Genomic DNA, 19,604 nt, shown 5'->3' on the forward strand with positions numbered 1-19,604 from the left:
GGCTTGGGACCGGCACTGCGTCCAGTAGCTGAGGGGTTTGGGCACTGGCTGGGAATAGAACCCGAACCTTTCACATGGCAGGCGAAACACCTACCACTGAGCCACCAGTGCCCTTCTCCATTTACTATTTTGACGGCAAATAGTTTTAAATGTTGTCATTGACAGAATGTTTAAATATTGACTCAATATATGAATATACAGGATATGCTTAAGTAATAGGTTTCATTTTCATATTTAAACATTTTATGTGTTCAATGACATCATACAACAAGAATGGAATCTATTTGCTTATTTTAAAAAAAGAAAGAAGTTTACATTGTGATGTTTTGCTAAAGTCATTAATCTGGATTTTTGTAGAATCAACCAGACATGGTGCACTTGATAAATACAGTTTATATGCATGTCACAGCCATTTTTCTTTATGTGAAATTGTATATGTTACTTTTATTTCAGACCCAAGATGGCTTCAAACCTAACAACAAATTTAGTTTGAACTACAGTAACAAAACTCACAAAAAACATCTGAAATCAGTAATTTATTAAAAAACAGTCCAATACTTTTGTTTTCAGCTTATACATAAAATTTGTGAAGTCAGAGGAAATTAGTTTGAGCATTTGCTGTATTTTATATTTAAAAAAAATTTTAAGCCTGTAGAGCCAGACTTTTGAGCCACCCTACGAGTTTCCTGTTGGAGCAGCAACACCAATAATAAACTGATCAATAACCTGATGGCTAATAAGCAGATTATTTTGCATTAAATTGCATTAAAAGGACAGTAGGTAATCCTGGTTTAAAACCCACAGGTGCTGTCAGATTTATATTTCATGATGCACACAAGTATCGCCTTTATTACATAACTTTAATGTTTAGGAGCAATATGATTACTCAGCAAGTAAGTGAGCGAGCAAGAGCAAGAGAGACTGATTAGGTTTCTTTTTCAAAGATACAACACCGCAATAAAACCCTGATAACCCTACCACATACATTTAAAGTCCAGACTCAGTGCTACTGTTGTTCTCAGCAGAACGTTCAGTAAGTACAAGAAGTCGCTTTCTATTTTTAAAAGGTTTGAAAGATTTTGCTAATTTCTAGGCTACTTATCTGTGTGGTAACACACAAGAGAGGATAAATGTGAAAAAAGCTAGAAATGTGCATCGACCAGCAGATGCTAGTGATGTACAAACAGACAAAGTTGTTTTAAAAATGTACAGTACACACCTGATGCCCCTGCGAAAAAACTAAAGAACTGAGTTTATTATATTATATTTATTATATACTGTTATTATATACTGTTGTGGATGGGTCTTACTCAGACATTTACATATTTAGTTAAAACAGGCCAATTAATTGTTTATATTTATACCCTCTGGTACTTTCTGACAGTTTTTTCCTCTTTTCTTTCTTTGAAACCTTTGTAGGTTTGACAAACGTACATATTGAAGTACATGGATAAGAAATTTACCACGGTAAGATAACTTATGTACCATTTACTTACCTACACTAAGTAACTTACTACAGTAAGCTTTTGGTCTTGCTTTAAGGTCTTCATGAGAGTCTTCATGGTGTTTGATGGATTTTGCAAATACATTTGACACAATACTTTTCTTGCAAGAACGGTTCCAGAACTGACTGTATAAATAATAACTGACTGACTGTTGTTGTTTTTGTTATGCAGAATCTTTAAAGCTCAGCATATTATTATTATTATTATTATTATTATTATTATTATTATTATTATGTGATCATGTGTATCAGTGCTGACAAAATTTCTCCGGAATAAAAAAAAAAAAAAAAAAAAAATATATATATATATATATATATATATATATATATATATATATATATATATATATATATATATATATATAATTATATTATATATATAATTAATAAATAATAATAATAATTATAATTATTATTTAATTGTTTTTTATAATTTCTTTAAGAATTAATATTAATTAAGATTTTTTTCAATTCAGGAGAAATATTGTCAGCACAGATACACATGATCACATAATAATAATAATAATAATTTATTTACTATCATTACAACAGATCAAAATAACCCAAGATCATGCAGTATTTGCAAATAATATATAATATAATAAACAAATTAAGTTAATTCTCTGACTAAATAACATTCAGAAATCAGTATTTGTTGAATAATAATAATAATAATAATAATTAGATTTGGAAATACAGCCTTTATGTGTTTTGGCTCTCCGCCAGTTTTTCACATTGTGGTTGGGTAACTTTACACCACTGTATTTGCAACACAAAAAAAAAAGGAAACAGCTCAGCTCTGTGTTATGGTTTAATGACATTCCAGAAGTTTCCTGGAGTAAATTGTAGTGCTCATTTATTTGTTTCCAAGAGCTGGATATGAAAGATATTGGTGGGGGGGGGGATAAAGGAAGTCTCGAGATTCAAAGAATCGGTTCCCGGGAGTCGTATTCGAAAGAGTCGTTCGGGTAATCATGACTCGGCCCTGATTGCTGTTGGAGGCTGGGTGAGGCTCGAGCTGGGGAGTGGAGCTGTGTGTGTGTGTGTGTTCTCTCTCTCTGAGGCGGAGTTACTCCTCTTCTTTATCTTTATATCACTCTGGGGAAACTTTAGAGAAAGACGACGTGCTTGTTCGGAATGTCAACATTGTTCCTGCGTCGATAAGCGACATGTGAAAGACGTGTGTGTGTGTGTGTGTGTGTGTGTGTGTGTGTGTGAGAGAGAGAGAGAGAGAGAGAGAGAGAGTTTTTCGTTTTCCCCAGAGTCGACTCTCACTCTGGATTTCTTTTAGCTGAGAAGCTCCATGTGGAGTCCGCGCGCCTGGTGAGTGTCCGAGTTTAACACGTGAAAAAGTTGACTAACTCTCTGTACTGACTCATAGCGGGGTGTAAAACTGCATTACTGAGATTATATCGGCTTAACTGCATGGTGTAGTTAATGTTCACACACACACACACACACACATCCATCTGTTGAACTCGTCAAGTTAAGAGTTAACTTTGGATACAAAAGTTTCTTATGTAACACATGCCCACTGTTGGTCAGAATGATTTAATGCATTGTCTGCAGAAGCGAACCTCTACAGACGACTCGAACTGCGTGCACGTTTATATTAATGCATTATTGCGTTATCGTTTCTATAGCAACAACATATTCGCGTGGCGCACGAGCTCCATAAAATAAAGCTTACACAGCACGAGGGTGTGTAACAAAGTATAATTGTAACAAAGTATAAAGTAACAGATGCACGGAAAGTGTATATAAAGTAACAAAGTATAATTGTAACTAGGTAACAACATATAATTGTATTTTTTTTTTTTATTGTTTGTTCTAAATGCACTCATGATAGGAGTATTCAGTGTTGGTGTGTCAGTGCTTTGTAAATCTTCTGTATAGCTTAAATTTATAATTGCTAATATTATTATTAGTAGTAGTTCTAAGAGAGCAACTTTGCAATTAAATAAACATTTAAAATTAAAATTTTAATGTTTCAATTACTGTGCAATGTGGCATGATTTGTATTAAAAAGGTTGTCATGTAGAAAATATTTTCTGACTGACATATTGTGACATCACATTAAGTGACATCATAGTGTGATGCTTTTTTTGCATAATGGTATTGTTTTGGTAGGTCCCGTTTAAATCCATGTGCATGTGCCCCATGTGCCCATTGTCTTTCTGGAGCACCGGGGTGGCGATGGCGCAGTGTGCCTGGGCCCGCTCATCGTTGCTTGCTATATATTTTTTCCCACTATTTGGGGTTTTTGGGGTTTTAACGTGCCCAAAAACTTGTGAAAATGGGCAGACAGGTTGGAATCTGCTGCCATTACGATGCCTGGAGATTAGCTCATACACACTTGCACGTATGCATGAGAAACCCGGTACACAGTTAGTACTGAACACCATGTCAGGCTGTGTCATTTTATGTAGTTTGTAAAAAAAAAAAAAACGCACCCAAAGGAATTTGATATACTCTTCCTATGGAATTTGTACAATTGCCAGCAAACCGGGCCTATGTGATCTATAAACTTTGCGGATGTGGGAATTTTAAAGTGCACACAGGGTGCTTGGGCTCGCTTATTGTTGCTTGCAACTAATACTTTTTATTGTTTGTTATAAATGCATTCATGGAAAGAGTCGTCAGTGTGTCAGTGCTTTTTAAATCTTCTGTAGGAGAGTTTGTGTTATAGCTTCTTGATAACATGACTTTATAATTCCTATTATTATTATTATTGTTGTTATTTTTATTAGCATTATAACTAGCTTTAAAGAGAGCAACTTTGCAATGAAATAAACTTTTTAAATAAACAACATTTTTTTTTCTTAAATTTGTGCTTCTTTGCAATGCAGCATTATTTGCATATGATACTAAATAACTAATTAAATATATATAAAACGTTGCATTTTTTATTTAATCTAAACAAATAAATGGTGTGTATACATACTGGATGCAATGCCGGTCCCATCCCTGGATAAAATGGGAGGGTTGCATCAGGAAGGGCATCCAGCGTAAAAACTTATGCCAACCCAAGTAGTTGTGCGGATCAGATATTCTACTGTGGCAACCCCTTGCCGTGAGCAGCTGAAAGACCAACAACATACATAAATTTTATATTTTCTTTTTTTTTTTTTTTTTGCTGCTGCTCAAAAAACATTTTAGAGGTGAGTTCACCTTCTTATGCCATAAAGATTATTTTATAATGTCACATTATCTTTCATTCAGGGCGCATTTAAGGATTTTTTGCCAACTTTGGTGTCACCGGAGAGTTTTAAGCTCAGTTAAGCCGATATTAACCTGACTCTTCTTAACTTTACCGGATTAGCTTTCTGCGTGATCAGAACATTCCCCCTGACAGGGTGCTGTGACTTGTGAGGTTGTCTGGATAATTTGCTTTTTCTTACAATAGGACAGTCCTAAACATTACAGTGAGCTACAGTAGCTAGGCCTGATAGACTAATAGAAAATGTTTCCTAAACTGCTGACACGATGAACCTTACATGTTGTAAGGGCGATAACGATGTGGAACAACTGGCATTTGGGAATAAAAAAATGAGGGGGTTTGAAAAAGTAGAACAGAGTCAGTGTAAAGGTTGTTAAGTAAAGTATGTCTACTTGTGACATCTTGGCGACATTCCTGGCAAGTTATTTCCCGTAATACTGTACAAGCCTGCCATTCCTGAATCATTGACCGTAAACAAAAAGACAAAATGACATTTCAAACAAAGGTTCGACATGCCCTAAATAACATGTATCTCAATGTCTCAACATACTGAGTGTTGCATGCAGTTCCATATACAGTACATTATAATGGCTGAAATATATGAGCATATGTTATTTATACCATTTGACATCTTGTACATATTTGTTTGGAATTTCAGCTCCTGAACCAGTTGTTGAGGTTTTTTAATATGGTACAGGTTAAATAAAATGCCACCCAGGTTTCCAACTTTGCAAATCATTTAGATGCCAAAACATATCCTTTCTTTTATTTATTTATAGCAGAAAAACATATCCGTGGACCAAACAGTGTGTTTTAATTTTACTGAGCTGATTTTTCTTCAAATGCCAGGTTTTGTGTTTTGTATCTGGTTGTAGATTAATGATTAATCACAATAGCATGTGATATGAGTGCTTGCAAGATGGATTTTTTTTTTACCGTGATGTAGGTATCAAGGTAGTCTCAGGGTACCTGGACTGTGGAATGTAATACCATGGTATATTTTACAGTATTATATAGGTATGGGATTCACCAGGGACCAGCCAATATACATTTATATAAACTTTTAATTTTTTACTTCTTAACAAAAATATTTGCTCACATGAGATGATATGCTGCCAGCCAATGTGTGAACAGTTTAGAGTGAACCACCTGTAGGATTATAGAGGAACTGCAACATATTAGTACCTTAAATGCAAACAAACAAGTATTAAAACATTATTTAAATAAAAATGTGTTTCGGATACATACATTGCCATACAATGAATGATGATGCGTAACTGAAATGATTTTTTCCCTCCATCTTTAGGACCATGCTGATGTACTCTATGCACCATATTATAGTGAATGGTGGTACATACTTGGATAGAATTAATGATAGCTCTATGGTATGGGTACCATGGTAATCTGATGGTATCTGTGCCATGAAATTTAGTACCACTATATATATTTTTTATATTTTCTGATATCGTACACGTACCATACTATGGTACATGGTTTTCTCTTGATACATACTTTGGCACAGAGGTACATCTATGATAGCGTCGTATTATTGTACATAGTTCTACCATGAAACACAGTATGTACCACGATACTGTCAAAAATATTGTATGTTATAGATGATTATATACCATAGTGGTCATATTTACTGTAAAATGGAATAGTACCATAGTATTTACTGTATGTAACATTAATTTAATACTATAGCATATGTTAAGACTCTTTATATTACATTCAATAATATGGTACCAGTAGTATAGTATGTACTAAAATATCTGTTGTGGTACACTATGTACAAGCACGCCTGATTAGATACCTGCTGAACTTTGGTAGCCATTGTGGTACCCGATAGGTATCATGTTATTCACCACAGTACATACCACAGGACTACCACAGGACCCACAGTGACACAGTACCTACTGTACCCTTGTACTCCGTAAAGTCCCATGGTGTCTACGTACTGTAGCTATAGTAATGTCTGAAGTACTGCAGCAATACTATGGTCTGTACTATAGTTTACCCTTATAAAAAACTTCTCATGAGAAAGTTACAAGCTACAGAATGTTTTGAACAAAAAGGAAAGTCAAAAGAAGAAGGTCAAAGATCATTTCCTGCCGTCTGTATAGACCTGGTTAAACTGTGGAATAAATCTGATGAGAGCAGTTTGACTTTAAATACAGAGACAGAGAGAAACACCTGGAGAGGTTATGATCCCCATGAAATAACCAGACGTTTGCTGCCAGCGGAAGCACAAGCGTCTGATCTGGTTCCTCTCGTTTTGCCGATTCTCAGACACCAGGTTTAAAGAAGATCAGCAAAGGCTCTGGTTAGGCGTCTTGCAAATCTTATTTGTTCAGGAAAGGAGCTTATTAGTCGGGTTCATGTGGTTTTTGTGGCTAAGGCTCTTAATCTCCAAAAGGAAGAGAGCATGCATAGAGGATTGAGGAAAACGTTTATCTGGGGACACTCAGACAACCGTTTGCTCTCGCCCAGCGGCAAAAGGGTGAAGTCTCTACAACAACAACAAAGCCAGCGCTAAAAAAACAGCCGCCACCAGCAGGCCTTTTGCACACGCTCAATCAGCAAACAGCATGGGGGGGGGGGATAAAAAGTGGCTATTTCGGAAGAAAGAAAACGAAACTTATCTTGCAGATGTGTAGGGAAGTAAAAGAGTGTCGACTGAGCTGGTGCCAATAGAGAGGATTGAGAGCCTACAGAGGCTTATTTCTAAACAATTTTTAGGTTTTATTGTCTGAGAATAAATCAATTCTGTTAAAAAAAAAAAAAAAAAAAAAAAGCTACAGTGAAAATAAAATAAATCCAAGATTGGCTGGTGTGATGCGGCTTAATACATAGTTTAGGGCACATCGCTTGTAGGATTAGTGAGGAACAGCAACATTTTACTGCTTTAAATGCAAACATACAGTATAAAAATAAAAATTAATGAAGGAATTACGATACATATTTTTTTTTCTCCTTTATAGTTATTATTATCCGACTTGTTCACTTTTTCGAGTCCCTGCGTGTGGGCGGTTACTATGGAAACGGAAACATGATCAATTTGTTTGATTTATAATATCTAGCTGCGATTTGTCTTGCTTATTATTTGAATGACTTTTATTGCTTTTGTAGAAAACAAATCTGTCTCCTGGCCAATCAGAATCGAGATCAGGCACTGTTAATGTATAATGTCAGTTAGAAGCTGACAGCTAGCAAAGCATTTACATAGCTAGCAAGCTGGCTCATTCATGAATAATTCTGCGTTTTTCAGTTTAAAAAGTCGCTACTGTGTTTTCCCCCAGATTAGACCGAAGTCATGAGACAAGAACGAAACTTAAATCTGATTATGATGTAAATTTTACGACTAGCATTCTTGTAGGTGCGATTGGTTTTTCTTTCCTTTTAAAATACATTATGAAGAACCGTATAAATTACAATCCACAGACTGTGGCAAGTGTGACGGCTATCAGTCAGTGAACTCTGCCCGAGTGCTTTATGACACCGGTCTGGATAATTGATCCGGATAGACAGCGTGTAGAGTTTTGCCAGAGGCTGTGAGAAATTAGACTTAGTGCAAGAGGATAATTAAAGAGGATTGTCAGCACATGACATATAATTAGTCAAATGATTTGTCTGGGTTATATAATAATATTTACACTGACTATTATTACAGGGATAGATTAGATAGATGAACTACAGCCTGAGTGACATATGGCCGACTTTACAGCAAGGATAAACATTGGCTTATGTCATGGGCATTTATTTATTTATTTATTTTCCTGAGATTCGCTATCTGATCTGAATAAGGCTGAGGATGCACCACACTACATGACTTTGGTATTGATTTAGGATTCTAAATCGTGCCGAATCCGTCCTGGACCGCACCAGTCGGAACAAGTTGGTGCGGCCAGTTGGCACAGAAATCTATAAATGTGTGCGGGGAACAGACTCCTTACATGAGTCGCGACATATCAAACATCTTTAATTTTTCAGGCTATGTCGTGTGGTGTACATATTACATATTGATAATATTACAAGTAAAATTCTTAAATAGAACTATTTATTATATTACTTAAATATATTTTAATATAACTTTAATAGAAAGCAAATAAAATGTAATTAACAATTATAATGATTAATATTAAATATAAATAAAATTTGAAAAAAGTTTATTCTTGCTTTCACATGAATTGTAATGAGACCTTATATGGTCAGTTAGAGTAACAGGTTGTTCGGTTTATGATTTTTCACCTGCTTTGATCTACTGATTTGAGTCGTCGTTGATAAAAAATTAAATTAAAAAAGTAAATAAAAAATAATTAAAAAAATAATAATGTATAAATACTGTATATACTTTTTATTTACTTTTATATATATATATATATATATATATATATATATATATATATATATATATATATATAATTAAACCAGTGGTTTTTCTGTATTTTATATTCTGTATGAATATTTTAGTTTTGTGAAAGTCGTATAGTTTAATTTCTCTTATTCAGTATTCAAGCAATTTAAATTAATTTCAATATACATCTTCAATCCGGACAAAAGATAGAAAGTCTGAATTGGGTTTAAATAATTCCAGTCACTATAGTTTAACATTATTTAAGAGGAATTAATTAGTTTTCTATAATGTCAACAACATTGTTTTAATTGAGAAAAATATTTAACTTTCCATTGGGCTCAGTGGTAGTTTCCTCATTTGCAACATGGAAGGCCAGGTTCGATTCCCACCCAATGTCGGTCCCAAGGCTGACAATATCCTGACAAGCATAACATGGGAGAGCTGCGCCAGAATGAACATCTGGCGTAAAACCTGTGCCAAGTTGTCTGCGGATCTGATGGTCCGCTGTACTGACCCCCTCTGCCGAAAGACCAACAACATTTAACTTTACGTTGCTTTAAGCTCTTTAAATTGATCAAGTAAAACATGAAAAAATATATAATTTATTCTATACTATGGTAAATTCCTATACATTATGTATTTTTATGTATTAAAGCATGTTTTATTGTAATTTATATTGGGTTTTTAGTTTTATATAAAGTTGTGGAACATCCAGGGGGAATACACAAAATTAGTTTGCATGTTACAACCAAGCTAAATAAGTGTAGGTAGCTGCTACCATTATATGATCTAAAAAAACACTCATTTTGATGTAAAACTATAAAATTGTTATTTTATATGAAGCTAAACTCAGTTCTTGACTTTATGACTTTTATCATTATTTGAGTTCGAGCATTACAAGTCAAGATGTGAAGATGTTGTCAGGTCAACCCTTACCTTCCGCTTAATTATGATGACTCTTTTTTTTTTACTTACCAAGTGTGACAATGAAAATAAAAGACAGAAAATCCAGCTATGAAAAGATGACATCACAAAATAACAATAGAACTTTTGTCGTTGTTTTCTTCTTATTATTATTAGTATTTTATATATATATATATATATATATATATATATATATATATTTATATATAATATCTGTTTGTATATTTTTTTATATAACTTTTCCACATTCCTCAGAAGTTAGCTGTATAATCGAGACTCCGTACCATCCTGGTCTTAATCATACTGTACGTCAGGAAGGTCAAACCAGACGTAAACAGTTAGGGCGTGGCACTGCGATGTCATTTACACTACAACCCCAAACGACGTCACTGAACACTCCCCAGTTCCACTTTCACTCATTATAACCTGCATTCCAGTAACGCCAACAGCGTCTGCACTACATGCAGAATAATACCGGTCTTGATTGTAAAGCAACCAAATTACTTCGGTTGAAATAGTGAAAGTTTGCACACTCCTACTTCCAAGCCATGTGACAGTAAAGCTCACATGGTTAAAAACAAAAAGAATTCTTTCCCTTTTTTTTTCTTCCTGAGTGGCATCATTAATAAACATGGATTGTTACCTCACACTAACTACACGCTCGTCTGAAGTATGAGTTTGTTTGAGTGATCTAAAATGTAGCACTTCGCAAACAGGTTTATTCGAACAGGGATGACGACATGACGCTGGGCAGAAAGCAGGTGGAGAAGAGGGCACACCCTGAGAGGTGTGGACTTTAAATATTGGAGATGTGTGAAGGATTTGAGTAGTCAACTTGTATTCGTTTTCTTAAATAAGAGATGCTTACTTTAGAAAGTTTCAGTCTTGGATTACAGGATTTTACAGCTGCTGGTTAAAAAAGTAAGTAATATAATATACACATATGCAGTACACACAAATGTAGTTTGTTTAAACTATTTGGGCTTCATTAATATAGCTCATATTAGTAATTAGTTGGGATTGAGACACTAGAATTGCTTAAATACTTAAAACTTTTTATCTGAGAAAACATATGTTATCAAATTGATTATTGATCGATATTCCCAAGAATTATTGGAAGTAATAATATTATATATTATAGTAAAATAGTAATAATTGTATGGCGGTGGTGTAGAGGTTAGCACTGTCGCCTTGCACCTCCAGGGTCCAGGTTCGATTCCCGGCCAGGCTCGATTCCCGTCTCTGTGTGCATGGAGTTTGCATGCTTGGTAGTGTGTGAACGAGTGTGTGAGTGTATGTGTGTGTACCTTGCGATGGATTGGCACCCTGTGCAGGGTGTTCGCTGCCTCATGCACCAAGCCTCCTGGGACAGGCTCCAGGTCCCCGCGACCCTGAATACAGGATTAAGCGGTACAGAAGATGAGTGAGTGAGTGAGTAATAATTGTAACACTTTTAGGAAGTACAGTTCTACATGATTTAAACAGATTTAGGTCTGAAATTTTTTTGTGCTGAGTACAATTTTCTTGTAGTGATTTCTTGGTAAATTTTTAGTTCTTATTATTAGATTATATTGTTCAGAGCATTAAACCTTCCTAACTCAGTCAGTCAGTTGACAGTTTTTAAAAATAAGTGAAATGCCTGTGATTTACAAGTCTCGGCTTAACTTTTATAGCATACAGTATGTCATGATAGCCTGTTGGAGCTTGTCATGATCGTTAAAAGGAGACGTTTTATTGCTCTCTGATAAGATCACTCTGTACCCTTTCTTTCAGTGAGGGGTAAGGCATCTCTGTTAGGATTTTGACTATTAAAGAAACTCCCTAAAGACTTCCTTTGCTTCTCCATACTCAGTGGTAGAGGTGGTTGTGGTTTAGCCCTTGTGGTTCCTCCTTCTGCACCAGTTGCTTCTGTTTCCTGGTGTAGGCCTTGGTCATCATCCGTGATTTCAGCTAGTGCCCGTGTTTTAATGGCTTCTACCTTGTCTGCCTTGATGTATTGAGCTTTGAATCTTGGATCTACTAATGTTGCCACATCGAATAGGTCATCAGTGACCGGGTCTGCATATTTTTCTTCAAGGTATGACATGATTTTGGTTTTGTGTAGAACACGCTTCACATATGACACAGTCACATATGACTCCCCAGAAAGAGAATCTGTGAACTCCGGTAAGGAACTCAGCGCTTCGTGCACAGATTCTAAGACATCAGTGTCCTGCCAGGTTGGAACTAGGGCTGCACGATATTAGGAAAATATGCGATATGCAATATTGTGGTTAAATTTTGTTATAACGATATTTCTTGCGATATGCATTTTTTATAATTATTATTGTCTATTTTTTAAAAATCATTTATATATGTAATGATCATACTAAAATAAACAGGTAATAGATATTTGTCTGATGTAATTAAATCTAATTAAGGCTAAAAAAAAACTATATGTCAAGAAAGTTGCAAATATTTAGACTTAACACTATGAATGACTTAAAACCCTCAGCAGATATTCTGATTTCTGGTTTGCTGTTACCATAGACCTGCCAACACTATATGAATTACTTTCAAACATTACCTTTTTTTTACGTGTAACCATACACTCAAGAGTGTCTTAAAACAAGAGCGTCTTTCAAACAAAATATTTCCTTTGGCTTGCCTGTTTTTTTTCTTTCTTTTGTTTGTATACCATTATCGCGATAACGGTAACTTTTCGATATATCGTGCAGCCCTTGTTGGAACCGGGTGCTTCTGTCCGAAGCCAGGACTTTAGCAATGGCCTTCTGTTGTTCCAGCACACAACAACATACACCAACAGCCCTTTCAACTCTTTCGGCCTTTAATGCTGCCACTTAGAAAAAAAAAAAAAAGATGTCAGGTATAAGCGACTTAAATTTATACACTGTAATACAGGAAGCAAATACAAACAAATCTAATTTTTTGCCGGTAAAATAAATATGAAAAGAGAGCAAGAATAATTGTCTATTTGTTTTAACTGTATTTCTGGTTCATTTTATATTCATATTAGTGTTCATACAAACACATCCAAAGAAACTATATGTGAATGGTTACGCAACTATTAATTAACAACTCTACTCACCGATAGCTGAGTGTAAGCGGTGGCCCAAACACTGCAACCGACTCCAGTTTTTGAGTGAAGTGGGTCTCACTAAATTCACCTCGCTGTCAGTCGTGATGCTCCCTTGGTTGCTTTCATTCAGACCCCATGAGAGCAGCGCATCCACCAGGTTTTGCGCAATATATTCGTCTTCGGGAAAATATGCGGTTTTTAAGCATTTACACTTCAGATTCCAGTTTTCGTCACTGAAATGCACGCTTAAGCTGACACGTGCGGCTTGTCCAAATGTCTGCGGTCGTAGCAAAATATGAGACGGTTGACAGTTTGCTCTCCACTGCTCTTTTGACAGCTCGCAAAAAACTTGCGCCCCGGGACAAGGTAGCGGGGATCAACCACATTAAGAAGTCTTTTGAAACCAGACTTTTCTACCACGTAAAAAAAAACCAAGTGGTAGCTTTTCTGTAAGTGGTGGCAATATAATACGCGATCGCTTGGGTTTTATCATCGTATCGCTTGGAGGATTTTTCATGAGACATTGTTGCCGAAACCTCTCCATCATTGGCTGCTTGTGGGCTGTTTTTTAAGCTGAGGTAGAGAGACGGCATGCTTTATATTCCAAAAGGTGGAGGTGGTTAAGATGATGAAATAAATTACTTGTTTCCATACTTGGTCGGGATGTTTTTTTTTGCAGAGCTTACACACATTGTTCTGGTGTTGGTCAAAAGAAAGGAAACCAAAAAAACTGCCACACTGGCGAGCTGATACGTCCTTTTTTATTCACAAAAATTAGAAAACTTTAGCGTTTCATACCGAATATTTTTTTTTTTTAACGTTATCGATAATGGTGTACCGTCAAATACCGATACCGTTTTATCACTCGCCCATAATGTATTTCACTTGGCAGATTCTTGCTAATGTGACGAACTTTGTTACATTAGCAAGAACCTGCCAAGTGAAATATTGTCTGTTCTTGCTCACAGCTTTGTCTTTGACTGTTACAAAACACTGACATTGGAGACTTCAATGTCACCACCAAAAATAAATGTTATATAATCATCCACTTAAGAAAAACTATAGTTGTTACTGTAGAAATAGATAAAGTGTCATGCCATAGGTTACATTAGACAGTAAGTGAACAGTTAGTTCTCAAAGTTGATGCAGAAAAAAAGTGAAGTGTCAAATCTGAGAAGTGACTTTGATAAGTGCCAAATTGTAATGAATAGAACCCTACAGTAGATCAGAGGATCCCCAAACCTTGGGGTGTTCCCAGGATGTTGTGGTTAGTACCTACCAAAAATGGTCCAACAAAAGACCACTAGTGAACCCAATTAGTGAATCAATGACTGCATGTTCTGTAGGTCCCATGAAAGAGCTTCGCAGCACAAACTGTTGAAAAAGTGAATTCTGCTCTGATAGAAAGGTGTCAGAACATACAGTGCGGTATGTAGGTTGGTATGTAGCTGCATATCTGCAGACCAGTCCGAATGCCCATGCTGACTCATTTCCATCACCGAAATCATGTACAATTGGCACATGAGTATCAGAACTAGACAACTGAGCAATGGAAGAAGGTGGCCTGGTTTGATAAATTTGCACCATGCAAAATTTGTTCAGGTAGTGTCTAGGGAACGTGACAGAGTGTTTAACATGTCAACTTGGCCTCCAAATTCCGCAGATCTTAATCCAGTCCAGCCTCTGCGGGATGCGCTGGATAAAAAGCCAAGTCCATGGAGGCCCCACCTCGCAACATAGAGGATGTTGAAGTATCTGCTGCTAAAATCTTGGTGCCAGAAACCACAGCACACTTTCAGAGGTCTTGTGGGAACATGTCATGTTGGGACAGGAGCTGGTTTGTGTATGCGTGGGAAAATTATCCTTGGTACTTTACCAACTAGTTTCAGGAAGCATTGGAAGCAAGAAAATGGTGGAAAAAGGCAGTAGTTCAAAATGATTGATGTAAGTTGTGACAAATACAAAGAAATAGAGCTGAAGTGAGTATAATATATGCATAATGAATTGTCACTGTCCTTTTTAAGCGAAGACTAAAGACCTGTTTGTTAGGAATTTGATATTTAGGTTAATTCCCATATCACTATGCTACAAAAAAGCTCTAAATGAATACCTAGATACTGTAGCTTGCCCCATTATCCTGTGCTGATTATCATCAGTTTGATGTGCTTTCTTCACAGAGCATCATGATGGCCTTCCTGTGCCTTGGCCTGTCCTCTCTGCTCACCCTGGTTACGGCAGGAGGGGTGAAGAACTGCCACCCGAAGTGCCGCTGCGAGGTGGAGAACTACGGCCTGTTCGACAGCTTCAGCATCACCAATGTGGACTGCAGTGGGCTTGGCCCGGGCACCACTCCCATCCCCATTCCTCTAGACACCTCGCACTTGGACCTGTCCCACAACTCCATCAGCTACATCACTGACTCCATGCTGTCAGGACCGGGCTACACGACCTTGGTCAGCTTGGATCTCAGCAATAACCTGATATCACGAGTGAGCGCCAAAGCCTTTAACAGACTACGCTACCTGGAGACACTGGACCTCAGCCAGAACGTTTTGGAGAACCTCAGTGATGGATGCTTCACTGGTCTCCCTTTAGCTGAGGTGGATTTGAGCGACAACAAATTTCATAAGTTTGAACTAACCGTCTTTACCACACGGGGTCAAGAAACCCCTATCAATGTCGATCTTTCAAACAACCTTCTCAGCACGGTTTCGATAAACCCTCATCTCCATGCCCCGTACATCAAGAGCCTGACGCTGGCAGGCAATCAGCTCAGGACGGTGCCCAGACTTGCAGGAATTCCCTTACAGTATTTAAGCCTGGATGGAAATCTTTTCCACAGCATTGACGAAGGAGCCTTCGAGCAGCTGACAGATCTCATCTATCTCTCTCTCAGCGGCCTCGCCGAGCTGTCAGTCATCCATCCGAACAGCTTCAGAGGCCTGAGGAATCTCCAAGTCCTGGACCTTTCAAACAACGTTCAGCTCAAAACATTGAGTCCAGACGTATTTAACGGACTGAGCGCTTTACAGGAGCTCAATCTGTCCAAATCGGTGGCCACTCCGTTACCCGTGACCATCTTTAACCACATGCCAAGTATTAAAAGTGCGACTCTGGGGCCAAATATGCATTGCTGGAAAACGCACAAGCAAGGACAGTTTCACAGGCAGATAGGACAGGCTGAAGCGAACGACATTTTGACTTGTGATGTTCCAGGGATCATATTGTAAAAAAAAAAAAATATATATATAATAATAATAATTAAAAGAGAGACACTTTAAGATATTTTGTATTTTATTCTTTAGTGCCTTATTTTACTAAGTCTTACATTTTTACTTTTTGACTCGTTTTTTGGACGTCGTTTATTAATTTGTAAATGTTTTCACAGACCAAACCGAATGAAATGTCCGCGCCGGATTTACAAATGTTCCAGTAACTCTGATTTTCTTCCTACTTGTGAATATGTTGATAAATAACAGTTATATTTTACGTTACAGATTATTTATATTAACCCACACCCACAAAACTAAAAAATAAAAGCTTAAAAAGTCCCCCATATGTGATCTACATAAATTCAGGTGAGATAAAAGCGTCCAATAATGCAGCTCATCCACTGCGGAGCATCAGCTACAATCACAAACACACACACACTACTTTCTGCTTAGCATTACTTTTGTCCTGATTAAATAGCTAGGGTCCATTTAGAGTGTCCATTTACAGTAACAGTTTTCACAAAATTTTTGTGCATGACTGAAAAAAGTTATTTGAACTTCAATATCGGCATCTAAAAATGTAGCATTAAAGCCGATCAATTTATGTTCACATTAGTCAGTCTCGTTGACATAACTACATTTTCACATTACCTATTTCTGTTTAATTTTGAACATTAATTACAAAACTAATGTACGCTGCACTTTACATAAAACTTGCTTTTCTGGTCATTTTACATTCCTTTAATCCAGACATTTACTTGCTTACCTTTTTTTCTTTTTTGACCCTTTTTGTATTTTTGGGAATTTTTTTTAGATGGTGTTATTATTATTATTTTTTTTTACTTTCCCTGCTGTTCAGACACTTTGCATGTGCCTGAGGCATCTTTGAAAACCACTTTATTACATTTCAACCAAAGCTGAATGAAATGTCAGTGCCTTAATGCATTTCAGTGTTCTCCTCACTGTCCTATGCCGGGGGAAAAAGGAAAAAGAAGGGCTTATGGTATTCTGACGGCATATTTTAAGTATTTGCACATGTTTCGGGCTTGAAGACAAGTAACAACTGGGGTCACGTCCTTCTCTGAATAAAACTCGTCTCAGAAGCTGGTGAAGCAGCCAATGAACAGATGTAAATTCAAACTTCCGAGCTGTTTCTAAGATCATTATTAGTTGTTTTTTTTTTTTAATCAAATGTTCAATTGAAAAAGAAAAAATTGCACTTTATCACCATACAGAGATAACATTTGTAATTGTGGGTGTTGTACAGAATTGTACATTTGTACCAAACTTTGTATATTTTATGGCTAAATAAACTTTTTTTTAAACATGTCACTTTCTTTAATGTCTCATTTAACATAATCACATCATACACATTTAATTCTAACTTTTTTACATTTTTTATTTTACATTAATATATAACAGAATGATCATTTTTAGGTCTAGAATTTGCAGGGATATGGCTGGTTCTTGCCATAGTTTTGGTTTATTGTAAAATATTTAATAGGTAATAGTAATAGGTGGTATACAGTGCTATTTTATAATGTAAAATTATATTATGGTATGTCTTTACTTATTTTTTTTTTGTCTGAGTTAATGAATAAACATTACTTTCTGGATTCTATATTATTTAAAACAATACTGAAGGCGTCCAAAATGTACAATAATCTCCTCTGAACAGTTGATATTAAGATGTATATCTGCTACTTCTGCTCTGTAAATCTCTAATCTGAGGTGCTGTTTATTATTAATTGGTGATTTCTGAAGTGTCTGTAAATGAACGTCTCCTCTGCAGCAGAGGTACGTTTTGGTTTTGCTTTCCTGGGAAAATCTTGATGAGAGAGGTTTTGCAATTGTTGCACAAACTGTTCCAGATCAGCTGACATTCGTGTCTAGAAGGAACAACTGACTGTTGTTTTTGTTATGTATTTACCTAATGCAGTATGTTAATTCATAGTTTTTAAATCTCCAGTATTGTTCTAGAATGTAAAAAATAAACCAAAACTTGTGTCTAAATGTTTGACTGGTGCTGTACATTTGCATAGCATTTGTATAAAGCAGACAATAATTACAATTAATCCATAAATAAGGTTGAAGGCTTTATTAATTAACAGGACTGTGATTAGTTCACTGCTGATGCTGAATGCTGAGGGGTTGGAACAGACGAAAGGGGAAATGAGGTCGCTGCTGAGGATGTTACATCATTTTTTTAAATTGTATTTTTAGTAAACATTTCTTTAGTTTAATTTCATTAAAATTGTGTGTGTGTGTGTGTGGGGGGGGGGGGGGGTCAATACCTTTGCACAGTACTGTACTATACATTTATTAAGAATGTGTTGACAAGTATTCCACATGTATTTCTGATTTACATAATCATCTTCATAATCCAACTTTGCTTCTTCAGATCCTAATATCATTGAAAATTATAATCGCTGGATTATAAAAGATGCAGTTATTGGCAAATAATCAACTTGCATGCATTAACAGGTTTCTCCACTTCTGGATAGGTTACACCACACCACCCTCGCATTATTTTCCCATAACATTGTGACCCATGACATGCAGCATTTTTGTACATGATTTCATAATAAAGTGTTGATATTCAGTTTTAAAGCAAATTCGTACGGAACATGCCATGTGCATTGAAAGTGTTTCTCTTTGTAGCTTTTGTGCATTAGAAACACAGAAGAGGACAGAACGACTTGTAAACACAGACGGAATAAAGAGACACTGTGAGACACTTGTCTTTGCCAAAGCGAAACAGTCAACAAACTTCTCATGGAAGAAAGCTAAAACGGGTGCCCACGTGCTCCAGATGACTTCAGTCTGGACGGCTGAGATCAGTTCTGCATTGTGGCTGTTTCTCACACACTGAGGGCTTTCACGTCTCGTCTTAGCTCCGCTGAATTAACGCCAACATTCAGCTCTTTGAAATTCTAGCAAGCTTTAAGTGGCACGTCCTCATGGACACGAGCCTCTAAAAAACAGGCAAAAGGCCATCGTTGCTGTTTTAACCAGAAAAATAAACACGCAGGAGAAGCAAAGTCCGAAAAATACACAGATATGATGCAAAAATGACCAGAGTCTCAGACTGCTCGAGTTAATCATTCATATAAAGTCGTTAAAAGATAATCATTCATATAAAGTCGTTAAAAGATACACAGGGTTTATTTTACTTGGGGTGTGTGTTTTTTTCTTTTTTTTAACACAACTGTGCTCAGTCATCGTGCATCATCACTGTTGCGTGAGATGAGAACAAACAAGTGATACCAGAAACCATATTAACCTGTGGCACACACTCCAGGTTTTTTTTT

The 19,604-nt window shown here is 36.3% G+C and overlaps 1 protein-coding gene across 5 annotated transcripts; it reads left to right on the forward strand.

Annotated features, from left to right (window-relative positions):
- The first annotated feature begins 1,427 nt into the window (after positions 1-1,427).
- On the forward strand, positions 1,428-17,620 carry tsku (tsukushi small leucine rich proteoglycan homolog (Xenopus laevis)). Of its 5 annotated transcripts, none has more exons than XM_053507041.1 (2): positions 1,428-1,467; positions 15,259-17,620. In XM_053507041.1, the coding sequence occupies exons 1-2, from the start codon at positions 1,447-1,449 to the stop codon at positions 16,309-16,311; spliced, it is 1,074 nt and encodes a 357-aa protein (XP_053363016.1). In that variant the 5' UTR covers positions 1,428-1,446; the 3' UTR covers positions 16,312-17,620. The 5 variants fall into 5 exon arrangements, with proteins under 5 accessions (XP_053363016.1, XP_053363018.1, XP_053363020.1 ...); XM_053507043.1 differs by lacking the exon at positions 1,428-1,467 and adding an exon at positions 2,742-2,827; XM_053507045.1 differs by lacking the exon at positions 1,428-1,467 and adding an exon at positions 10,575-10,923.
- Positions 17,621-19,604: the final 1,984 nt, after the last annotated feature.

Source organism: Clarias gariepinus, chromosome 11 (assembly GCF_024256425.1).
Source record: "Clarias gariepinus isolate MV-2021 ecotype Netherlands chromosome 11, CGAR_prim_01v2, whole genome shotgun sequence".
Lineage (NCBI taxonomy): Eukaryota > Metazoa > Chordata > Actinopteri > Siluriformes > Clariidae > Clarias > Clarias gariepinus.